Source organism: Silurus aristotelis (genome assembly GCF_946808225.1).
Source record: "Silurus aristotelis genome assembly, chromosome: 29".
In the NCBI taxonomy this organism is placed as follows: Eukaryota; Metazoa; Chordata; class Actinopteri; order Siluriformes; family Siluridae; genus Silurus; species Silurus aristotelis.
This window is the reverse complement of record NC_139602.1, coordinates 12,110,002-12,122,501: the sequence shown is the minus strand read 5'-3', so window position 1 is coordinate 12,122,501 and position 12,500 is coordinate 12,110,002. Positions and strand designations below refer to the sequence as shown.

At 40.2% G+C, this 12,500-nt stretch overlaps 2 protein-coding genes across 3 annotated transcripts in view; both read left to right on the top strand.

Annotated features, from left to right (window-relative positions):
- LOC310722448 (signaling threshold-regulating transmembrane adapter 1-like) overlaps positions 1 to 2,224 on the top strand; it is a 5,856-nt gene extending 3,632 nt beyond the window's left edge. For both annotated transcript variants that reach the window (XM_083534889.1, XM_083534888.1), the window contains one exon: positions 1,583 to 2,224. In XM_083534889.1, coding sequence (XP_083391015.1) covers positions 1,583 to 1,837 — 255 coding nt within the window. In that variant the 3' untranslated portion in view covers positions 1,838 to 2,224. The remainder of the gene's footprint in view (positions 1 to 1,582) is intronic.
- A 6,449-nt stretch (positions 2,225 to 8,673) lies between these two features.
- ctdsp2 (CTD (carboxy-terminal domain, RNA polymerase II, polypeptide A) small phosphatase 2) overlaps positions 8,674 to 12,500 on the top strand; it is a 9,506-nt gene continuing 5,679 nt past the window's right edge. The window contains exons 1-2 of the mRNA XM_083535592.1: positions 8,674 to 9,151; positions 9,874 to 10,025. Of these exons, the coding sequence (XP_083391718.1) occupies positions 9,091 to 9,151; positions 9,874 to 10,025 (213 nt within the window). The 5' untranslated portion in view covers positions 8,674 to 9,090. The remainder of the gene's footprint in view (positions 9,152 to 9,873; positions 10,026 to 12,500) is intronic.

The following is a 12,500-nucleotide window of genomic DNA, read 5'->3' as shown; positions in this document are numbered from 1 at the left end:
CCAAATGCATACGTTCTGTATACAACAGAGCAATAAAAATTATGGACAAAAAAAACAATTCGACACCATCACTGTACCATTTTTAAGAAATATAATTTAATGAATTTTAAGAGTTTTAGCAATTTTTGCTTTCTTAAATTAATTTATAAGTGCACTACTTATTTAGTACCTGAGCCATTAAGTTCTATTATTGCGAGACAGAGCAGCATTCGAGTCACTAGGAGTTTTACAAATCATGACTGTAAAATCCCATACTGTAGGACCAGTTTTGGTCAAACTACCTTCTCTGTGAAGAGCTCCAAACTCTGGAACTCATTACCATCTGACATTAGGACTATACTGGATTTTAATGTGTTTACTTCCAGGCTAAATAACTGGTTAAAGACAAACCAAAGGTGCACTCATTTTTAACTAGTAGGTAAGAGTTGTATATGATATATGTGTGTATGTAAACTTCATGGGTAAATCTCATGGGTAAATTTGATTGTGTATGACTAGGGACGGGAATTGTCCATATCATGTTATTTGTTTAAATTGAAGTAGTTTAGTATGTAAATTGTACTGTGTTTAGACCCCAACCAGGGACACGAGTTGAAAATTAGCATTTGCTATAAACTTTTTATGCAGCATTTCAGTGACAAGCTTGCTTTAACACTATGTATGTTGCATTGCCCCTGTCAAATAAATAAAATGAAATGAAATGAAATGAAAATTAATAATGATTACACACTACTGATTACACACTTCTGAATACTCACTACTGATTACACACTACTGAATACACACTACTGAATACACACTACTGAGTACACACTACTGAATACACACTACTGAGTACACACTACTGAATACACACTACTGAGTTCACACAACTAAATACACACTACTGATTACACACTACTGAATACACACTACTGAGTTCACACAACTAAATACACACTACTGATTACACACTACTGAATACACACTACTGAGTTCACACAACTAAATACACACTACTGATTACACACTACTGAATACACACTACTGAGTACACACAACTAAATACACACTACTGATTACACACTTCTGAATACTCACTACTGATTACACACTACTGAATACACACTACTGAGTACACACTACTGAATACACACTACTGAGTTCACACAACTAAATACACACTACTGATTACACACTACTGAATACACACTACTGAGTACACACAACTAAATACACACTACTGATTACACACTACTGAATACACACTACTGAGTTAACACAACTAAATACACACTACTGATTACACACTACTGAATACACACTACTGAGTACACACAACTAAATACACACTACTGATTACACACTACTGAATATACACTACAGACTACACACTACTGATTACACACTACTGAATACTCACTACTAGTTACACACTACTGAATATACACTACTGGTTACACACTACTGAGTACACACTACTGAATTTAGAAGTATGGATCAGTTAAAAACTGTGTGTTATCAGATGACGATGAGTGTGTGTGTGTGTGTGTGTGTGTGTGTGTGTGTGTGTGTGTGTGTGTGTGTGTGTGTGTGTTATTAGCTACTATCCTCTTCCCGAGACTGCTATGCCAACCTGAGTCTGAAAGCTCCCAAACCCTCAACATCAGGCCGTTCATCTCCTCTGGCTAAGATTCAGTACTCGGATGTTGTGATGATCTGTGAGGAACTGGAGGAGAAAACCTCGGAGGAAAAAGACTCCTGCTCAGGTCTCTCAGATCTTTACGCCTCGGTCGACGTAGAACGCGTGAAGAGCAAGAAAGCGCAGAGCAATGAGGCGTATGCTAATCACGTGTGAGGAGTGTAGACACGCCCACGCTCATATCATTAACCACTGTGATCAGCTGGAGTCAAAACACACACACACACACACACACACACACACACACACACACACACACACACATTTCTGTAATGATGAGATTTGTATCTGAGACAGAAAAACATCACATTGAATCCCTGATCTCCTGAGAAGCTCCTGAGAATTCTGTGTAATAAATGTACTGAATAGACTCACTGTATGCTGTAACTATATTGTGTGTGTGTGTGTGTGTGTGTGTGTGTGTGTGTGTGTGTGTGTGTGTGTGTGTGTGTTTGTTTGTGTGTGTGTGTGTGTGTGTGTGTGCACGTGTGTGTGTAAGATTAGACAGAAAACTGAGAAATAAACTGAAAACTTTATCACTAATCAAGTGATTTCTGTGTCCATTTTACAGGATTTATAAATCTTCATGATCTCAATGTGTGTGTGTGTGTGTGTGTGTGTGCGTGCGTGCGTGTGTGTGTGTGTGTGTGTGTGCACCATACATAGACAGCAATATACCAAAAGTAGTGATGATTGGATGAAATGTGGGCGTATCAAAATCCTGTGGACTGCAGGAGGTTTTGAGTCGCAGGTCAGATGTTTGAACTGTAAACATCCTGTGATTGAACTCATTCATGTTCTTCAGACCTCCGTGTTCAGTGTTCCACATTTGACACTGTTTAATCAGATGATTCTACACACTGTTTTAGGAACACTAAGCAGAAGAAGGAGGAGGATGAGGAGAATGAATGAATAGTGAATAATAATTAGATGTTTTACAGCCCCTTGTCCCTGTAATAACAGTAGAAACTCCTGAAGCTGAAAGCGGATTTTTTACAGGTTTAATAATTAAAGGATTTTATTCTACAATTTGTTTTATCGCCACCTGCTGGTTTCACACAGCAACAGCAACTGTTTCCGCTCAAACGTTTCGAAAAAAAGATACAATTTAATCCTTTTTTTTTTTTTTTTTTTTTTTTTTTCAGTTATGACAAAATCCGATTTTAAAGCTTGAGGTTTTAAATAAATGTCAATAAACATTTTGTAGGAAAAGAGTCAGTTGAACACTTTCGTGTTTATACAGAAATAAAATATAAAAAATTATAAGTTATCTGTAGTTATAATATATATGTATAATATAATGTAATATATATATTTTTTTATTGGGATTATTATCCCGTAAATCTCGTTTTATTATATACATTATAGAAAAAAGGCAAAACATAAATGTGAAAATTATTTAACACAATTATAAAATTATAAAACACAAATATAAAATGTATATGAACCCGTTGTTAACAGATAAAGGAGAAAACATTAATAATATATGTTTTATAGAGATAAATAATAATAATAATAATAATAATAATAATAATAATAATAATAATAATAATATTTATTAATATTAATAATATTTTTTTTTCTTTGGTAAATAGTTTTTTTTTTTTCTTTTTTTTTTTTTTCTTCTCAGATAAAATGGAATGTGACTCTCCCGGATCTGCCACAGGACGGTTTCAAGGCGCCCGGTGTTACAGTAAAACCCTTCCGAGTCCCGCAGAAAAAAAAGGCGTTAAAATAAATATAACAATGAAATATAATAAAATAAAAAACCAGGAAGTGATTAAATCTGTATTTTATTGCTGGATGTTTCTGTGCATTTATTTTAGTTTAATCCTCGTGTGTTTAATCCCAGTTTGTAGTGAGTTTAGACTGAGGCTAAGCAGTAGGAGCTAACCGTGTAATTAACTTCCGCTTTAATATAATTATCTGATGATTATAAAAGTTTTTACAGCTTTAATATGAACACTATCATTTCTGCAATGTTTTAGGTAGTGTAAAATATATATGTAAGAATTTAAAATGTTTCTTTAGCGTAACAACTATCAGCTGTCAAAATGCGCATGCGGACTTTTTTTTTCTAAATCATCAGGATCAAAGGAACCGAGAGACTTTTCTTTCTCTTTTCTTTCTCTTTCATTTCTCTTTTATTTCTCTTTTATTTCATGTGATGTTTTGGTGTTCATCTGTAATTCTGTACATCAAAATGTATTTTTAAATAAAATACCAATTGCCTTAACTTCCAGTGTATAAAAAAAACGACTGTATTTTAGTATTTAAAAATACTATAAAAATACTTTTACACAGGAGAATAACATTTCTTCACAAAACTTCTTCTGTTGGATCTGTTCTTTTTTCATCCATTTTCTCTGGAATAAATGTGACCCATGCAACCAGTCAACAGATCAACATCCCAGTGATCCCACATAAAGTGTAGATTTAAAGTAATCAACAGTTTCATGTTGAAAAGTTTGTAAAAGACTCATAATTGTATCCTAATTTAGTTACTTGGTGTTTGGTAACAAAATGCTGCTTTACATCAGAAAAACTGACCATATGGATCAATCTTCTGTTCTGATCTAAGCAAGTCTGAGCAAAATGCTGAGGAACACCAATCAGAGGCGGCATTTTTATGATGTCATTATGTAGAACGTCTTACAAAGTATTTTACAGCATTTAAAAACTACAAATATACAAAACACTAAAGTACTTGTTACAAAATACGAAGCCATTTTTATCAACACTCAAATACACATAATAAAAATCCTATTTTATTATTATTATTATCCTATTTTTTGAGAATGGGTCGTGTTCAGATTAATATTTTTAGTAGAATAAATTCCTGTTCTGATATTAGCATAAATATTAGTGTAATATTAATATTATTGTACACTTTAGTTCTGTGTATTGAGGAGCCTGATGGCTTGAGGGAAAAAGCTGTTGCAGTCTGGATGTGAGGCCTGAATGCTTCATCTGAAGTCTATAAACAGCATTCGTACGTACGTGTACTTGTTGTCCAGGTGGGTGAGGGCCAGATGGAAGGTTGTGGAGATGGCATTGTCTGTGAAACGGTTTGGACGATACACAAACTGCATGGGGTCCAGTGAGGGTGGAAGCTGGGTCTTAATGTTCCCCTTATGACGAGCCTCTCGAAGCACTTCATCACGATGGGTGTGACTGTGACGGGACGATAGTCATTGAGGCAGGAAACAGTAGACTTTTTTGGCACGTGGACGATGGTCGTTGTCTTGAGGCACATAGCAACAACGTTGCTGCTCAGGGAGATGTTAAATGATGTCGGTGAAGACATCCACTAGCTGAACTGCGCATTCCCTGAGCACTCTGAGAGGAACATTGTCTGACCAGCAGACTTCCGTGAGTTAATTCTGCATAGAGTTTTCCTCACACAGATGTGGTTAGACAGAGCACCTGGTCAGTGGGAGGAGGGATGGTCTTCCTCGCCTCCACGTTGTTCTGCACCTCGAACCGGGTCTAGAAGTTGTTCAGCATATCTGGGAGGGAGGCGTCACGGTCACAAGCAGGTGATGTTGTCTTGTAGTTCGTGATCGCCTGGATGCCCTGCCACATGCGCCGGGTGTCTCCGCTGTCCTGAAAGTGGTCGTGGATTTTCTTGGCGTGTGTGCGCTTCACCTCTCTGATGGCACGAGACAGTTTGGCCCTTGCTGTTCTTAAGGCCGTCTTGTTCCCTGTTCTGAAGGCGGAGTCTCTTTGTTTCAGCAGCACACCCATTTTTGCAGTCATCCACGGCTTCTGGTTGGAGCGTGTCAACTAGTCACATCATCAACGTACTTGCTCATGTAGCCGGTCACTAATGATCACTGAACATGTCCCAGTCAGTTCACTCAAAACAGTCCTGAAGAGCAGAGGTGGCTTATGCTGGCCCACTATACAGCCTCCTAAACCCCACTGTACATCCTCCTAAACCCCACTGTATATCCGCCTAAACCCCACTGTACATCCTCCTAAACCCCACTGTACATCCTCCTAAACCCCACTGTCCACTGTATATCCTCCTAAACCCCACTGTACATTCTCCTAAAACCCCACTGTACATCCTCCTAAACCCCACTGTACATCCTCCTAAACCCCACTGTACATCCTCCTAAACCCCACTGTATATCCTCCTAAACCCCACTGTACATCCTCCTAAGCCCCACTGTACATCCTCCTAAACCCCACTGTCCACTGGACATCCTCCTAAACCCCACTGTACATCCTCCTAAACCCCACTGTACATCCTCCTAAACACAACTGTACATCCTCCTAAACCCCACTGTACATCCTCCTAAACCCCACTGTATATCCTCCTAAACCCCACTTTACATCCTCCTAAACCCCACTGTATATCCCCCTAAACCCCACTGTACATCCTCCTAAACCCAACTGTATATCCTCCTAAACCCCACTGTACATACTCCTAAACCTCACTGTATATCCTCCTAAACCCCACTGTTCATCCTCCTAAACCCCACTGTCCACTGTATATCCTCCTAAACCCCACTGTACATCCTCCTAAACCCCACTGTACATCCTCCTAAACCCCACTGTCCACTGTATATCCTCCTAAACCCCACTTTACATCCTCCTAAACCCCACTGTATATCCTCCTAAACCCCACTTTACATCCTCCTAAACCCCACTGTATATCCCCCTAAACCCCACTGTACATCCTCCTAAACCCCACTGTATATCCTCCTAAACCCCACTGTACATCCTCCTAAACCCCACTGTATATCCTCCTAAACCCCACTGTACATCCTCCTAAACCCCACTGTATATCCTCCAAAAACCCCACTGTACATCCTCCTAAACCCCACTGTACATCCTCCTAAACCCCACTGTATATCATCCTAAACCCCACTGTACATCCTCCTAAACCCCACTGTACATCCTCCTAAACCCCACTGTCCACTGTATATCCTCCTAAACCCCACTGTACATCCTCCTAAACCCCACTGTACATCCTCCTAAACCCCACAGTATATCCTCCTAAACCCCATTGTATATCATCCTAAACCCCACTGTACATCCTCCTAAACCCCACTGTATATCCTCCTAAACCCCACTGTATATCATCCTAAACCCCACTGTACATCCTCCTTAACCCCACTGTATATCCTCCTAAACCCCACTGTATACAATCCTAAACCCCACTGTATATCCTCCTAAACCCCACTGTATATCCTCCTAAACCCCACTGTATATCCTCCTAAACCCCACTGTACATCCCCCTAAACCCCACTGTACATCCTCCTAAACCCCACTGTCCACTGTATATCCTCCTAAATCCCACTGTACATCCTCCTAAACCCCACTGTATATCCTCCTAAACCCCACTGTATATCCTCCTAAACACCACTGTACATCCTCCTAAACCCCACTGTATATCCTCCTAAACCCCACTGTATATCCTCCTAAACCCCACTGTACATCCTTCTAAACCCCACTGTATATCCTCCTAAACCCCACTGTATTTTGCACCTTTGACTGTTTTTTATTACACTACACTGTTATTACACTACACTGTTATTACACTACACTGTTATTACACTACACTGTTATTACACTACACTGTTATTACCCTACACTGTTATTACACTACACTGTTATTACACTACACTGTTATTACACTACACTGTTTACATGCTGTTCTTTTGCACCTTTGACTGCTGCTGTTTTTTGCACTACACTGTTGTGTTTATATTCACTCCTGGGTGTAGTGTTTACAGTTCCTCTCACACAGTTCTGTATAATCAGAGTGTACAGTGGGTTTACTGGTCAGCGCTTCTCAGGTTTTGTGTCTTGTGTTGTCGTGTGTTATTTGTCTGTACTGTTGCACTCGATGCACTTTATGTAGCTTGTGTTGTGTTGTAGCTCTGTGTTGTTGTTTAGTGTAGCACCAGGGTTCCAGAGGAACGTTGTCTCGTTTTTACTGTGTACTGTGTTCCACTGTGTATAATAGAAATGACAATAAAAACCTCTTGACTTGACTTCCTCCTAAACCCCACTGTACATCCTCCTAAACCCCACTGTCCACTGTATATCCTCCTAAACCCCACTGTACATCCTCCTAAACCCCACTGTATATCCTCCTAAACCCCACTGTCCACTGTATATCCTCCTAAACCCCACTGTATATCCTCCTAAACCCCACTGTATATCCTCCTAAACCCCACTGTATATCATCCTAAACCCCACTGTACATCCTCCTAAACCCCACTGTATATCATCCTAAACCCCACTGTACATCCTCCTAAACCCCACTGTCCACTGTATATCCTCCTAAACCCCACTGTAAAACCTCCTAAACCCCACTGTATATCCTCCTAAACCCCACTGTATATCCTCCTAAACCCCACTGTACATCCTTCTAAACCCCACTGTACATCCTCCTAAACCCCACTGTATATCCTCCTAAACCCCACTGTATATCCTCCTAAACCCCACTGTATTTTGCACCTTTGACTGTTTTTTATTACACTACACTGTTATTACCCTACACTGTTATTACACTACACTGTTTACATGCTGTTCTTTTGCACCTTTGACTGCTGCTGTTTTTTGCACTACACTGTTGTGTTTATATTCACTCCTGGGTGTAGTGTTTACAGTTCCTCTCACACAGTTCTGTATAATCAGAGTGTACAGTGGGTTTACTGGTCAGCGCTTCTCAGGTTTTGTGTCTTGTGTTGTCGTGTGTTATTTGTCTGTACTGTTGCACTCGATGCACTTTATGTAGCTTGTGTTGTGTTGTAGCTCTGTGTTGTTGTTTAGTGTAGCACCAGGGTTCCAGAGGAACGTTGTCTCGTTTTTACTGTGTACTGTGTTCCACTGTGTATAATAGAAATGACAATAAAAACCTCTTGACTTGACTTCCTCCTAAACCCCACTGTGTGTTTTTGCCGTGTGTGTGTGTGTGTGCGTGCGTGCGCGCGCGTGGAGCGCAGAAAGAGGGAGGGGGGCTTGAAACCGCCTCTTACTTCCTGTGCCTTGTTTTGTTTTGTTTTGTTTGTGTCCTCGCGCGCGGGTTCTCCATGTTGGAACCAGAACGGAGCGCCACAGAATCCAACCCGCTTCTGTTTCCGCTTCCAGAAAAAAGCAGCGGAACATCCATCCATTTCCGCTCCTACAGGCGGGGACCTGCCCACGATCTGCGCGAGCTGGACATTAATCACAGGGGAAAAGTCGCGCTCACGCGTGTGTGTGTGTGTGTGAGAGAGAGAGAGAGAGAGAGAGAGAGAAAGAGAGAGTGTGAGTGTATTCAGTGTGTTATTAATGTTTATATTTTTGAGTGTGTGAGTGTGTGTGTGTGTGTGTGTGTGTGTGTGCGCGGGCGCGCGCGCGTGTGTGTGTTTTGATGAAAGTAAGATTGAAACACTGGATTATATTAGATGGAAAGTTCTGTCATCACACAAGTGCAAAGAGAAGATCTTCAACTGCCTTCCAAAACAGGTGAACACACACACACACACACACACACACACACACACACACACACACTGAAACAGAAACACCATCCAGAGATGCTACAGGAATCAGAAAGTTTACTTCTAGCTGCATGTGGTCCTAGTAAAAGTTCTTCTGTCTTATCTGAGTTGAGCAGAAGAAAGTTATCAAGAATCCACTGTCTAATGTCCTTTACACACAACTCAACATTGTTAAGCTGATCTCTCTCATCTGGCTTTGCTGAAATATACAGCTGTGTATCATCAGCATAGCAATGGAAGCAAATACCATGTTTATGTATAATTTCACCAAGAGGCAGCAGATAGGAAGAGAAAAGCAGTGGGCCTAAGACAGATCCTTGCAGAACACCAAACTTTACCACAGAGAGTGTGGAGAACTCACTATTTACATCAACAAACTGGTAGCGATCAGTCAGATAAGACCTGAGGTGAGGGATGAAGATGCAGGTTGATGATTTTGATGAGGAAATAAATGAAATGAAGTCGTTCTCTTGAATCGGAGTAAAACTTTGTAATTGATGGTCTGTTATAATGACACTGCTGTCTACAGGGTTATTTATAAAATTTATTTTAATCCTCTGGATTTCTTGCCTGATGTTTTCAACTTTATTATTAAAAATTTGATGAAATCATAACTACATATTGATGGTGTGCATGTGAGTGCCCACAGGGATCAATAAACTATTCGGATTCTGATTCTCTCCTCAGGTCAGGTGAAAACATGTTCTCTGAAGAAGCCCCGCAGCAGGAATATCTTTAAAGCTCTTTTCTGCTGCCTGCATGCACATGATGTTGTTCAGACTCCACCCCCTTCCCATGATCCCTTGCTCCCCACTGTGGAGAATGGATCCATCACCAAAGTGAGAACATTCACAGTGTTAGGTTCTACAAGCTGTTCCTCATGTCTGATCTTCTGCAGATCTTTGCAATGAATTATTTACAGATTGATGATGAAGTCTGCTAATTGGTGTTGTAGTGTTTCCTGATTTGTTGAGAGCAGTACAGTGTGTTGTGATTGGTGTGTTGTGATTGGTGTGTTGTGATTGGTGTGTTGTGATTGGTGTGTTGTTATTGGTGTGTTATTATTGGTGTGTTGTGATTGGTGTGTTGTGATTGGTGTGTTGTGATTGGTGTGTTGTGATTGGTGTGTTGTGATTAGCTGAGCGTGATTGGTGTGTTGTGATTGGTGTGTTGTGATTGGTGTGTTGTGATTGATGTGTTGTGATTAGCTGAGCGTGATTGGTGTGTTGTGATTGGTGTGTTGTGATTGGTGTGTTGTGATTAGTGTGTTGTGATTAGCTGAGCGTGATTGGTGTGTTGTGATTGATGTGTTGAGATTAGTGTGTTGTGATTGATGTGTTGTGATTGGTGTGTTGTTATTAGCTGAGTGTGATTGGTGTGTTGTGATTAGCTGAGTGTGATTGGTGTGTTGTGATTGGTGTGTTATTAGCTGAGTGTGATTGGCGTGTTGTGATTAGCTGAGTGTGATTGGTGTGTTGTGATTAGCTGAGTGTGATTGGTGTGTTATGATTGGTGTGTTATGATTGGTGTGTTGTGATTGGTGTGTTGTGATTAATGTGTTGTGATTGGTGTGTTGTTATTAGCTGAGTGTGATTGGTGTGTTGTGATTGGTGTGTTGTTATTAGCTGAGTGTGATTGGTGTGTTATGATTGGTGTGTTGTGATTAGCTAAATGTGATTGGTGTGTTGTGATTGGTGTGTTGTGATTGGTGTGTTGTGATTAGCTGAGTGTGATTTGTGTGTTGTGATTGGTGTGTTTTTATTAGCTGAGCGTGATTGATGTGTTGTGATTGATGTGTTGTAATTAGCTGAGTGTGATTGGTGTGTTGTGATTGGTGTGTTGTGATTTGTGTGTTTTTATTAGCTGAGCGTGATTGCTGTGTTGTGATTGATGTGTTGTAATTGGTGTGTTGTGATTTGTGTGTTGTGATTGGTGTGTTTTTATTAGCTGAGCGTGATTGATGTGTTATGATTGGTGTGTTGTGATTAGCTGAGTGTGATTTGTGTGTTGTGATTTGTGTGTTGTGATTGGTGTGTTTTTATTAGCTGAGCGTGATTGATGTGTTGTGATTGATGTGTTGTAATTAGCTGAGTGTGATTGGTGTGTTGTGATTGGTGTGTTGTTATTAGCTGAGTGTGATTGGTGTGTTATGATTGGTGTGTTGTGATTAGCTGAGTGTGATTGGTGTGTTGTGATTGATGTGTTGTCATTGGTGTGTTGTGATTAGCTGAGTGTGATTGGTGTGTTGTGATTGGTGTGTTGTTATTAGCTGAGTGTGATTGGTGTGTTATGATTGGTGTGTTGTGATTAGCTGAGTGTGATTGGTGTGTTGTGATTGGTGTGTTGTGATTGGTGTGTTGTGATTGGTGTGTTGTGATTAGCTGAGTGTGATTGGTGTGTTGTGATTGGTGTGTTGTTATTAGCTGAGTGTGATTGGTGTGTTATGATTGGTGTGTTGTGATTAGCTGAGTGTGATTGGTGTGTTGTGATTGATGTGTTGTCATTGGTGTGTTGTGATTAGCTGAGTGTGATTGGTGTGTTGTGATTGGTGTGTTGTTATTAGCTGAGTGTGATTGGTGTGTTATGATTGGTGTGTTGTGATTAGCTGAGTGTGATTGGTGTGTTGTGATTGGTGTGTTGTGATTGGTGTGTTGTGATTGGTGTGTTGTGATTAGCTGAGTGTGATTGGTGTGTTGTGATTGGTGTGTTGTGATTGGTGTGTTGTGATTGGTGTGTTGTGATTAGCTGAGTGTGATTTGTGTGTTGTGATTGGTGTGATTTTATTAGCTGAGCGTGATTGATGTGTTGTGATTGATGTGTTGTAATTAGCTGAGTGTGATTGGTGTGTTGTGATTGGTGTGTTGTGATTGGTGTGTTGTTATTGGTGTGTTGTTATTAGCTGAGCGTGATTGGTGTGTTGTGATTGGTGTGTTGTGATTAGCTGAGTGTGATTGGTGTGTTGTTATTGGTGCGTTGTGATTGGTGTGTTGTGATTGGTGTGTTGTGATTGGTGTGTTGTTATTAGCTGAGTGTGATTGGTGTTTTGTGATTAGCTGAGTGTGATTGGTGTGTTGTTATTGGTGTGTTGTTATTAGCTGAGTGTGATTGGTGTGTTGTTATTAGCTGAGTGTGATTGGTGTGTTATGATTGGTGTGTTGTGATTAGCTGAGTGTGATTGGTGTGTTGTGATTGGTGTGTTGTGATTGGTGTGTTGTGATTGGTGTGTTGTGATTAGCTGAGTGTGATTGGTGTGTTGTGATTGGTGTGTTGTTATTAGCTGAGTGTGATTGGTGTGTTATGATTGGTGTGTTGTG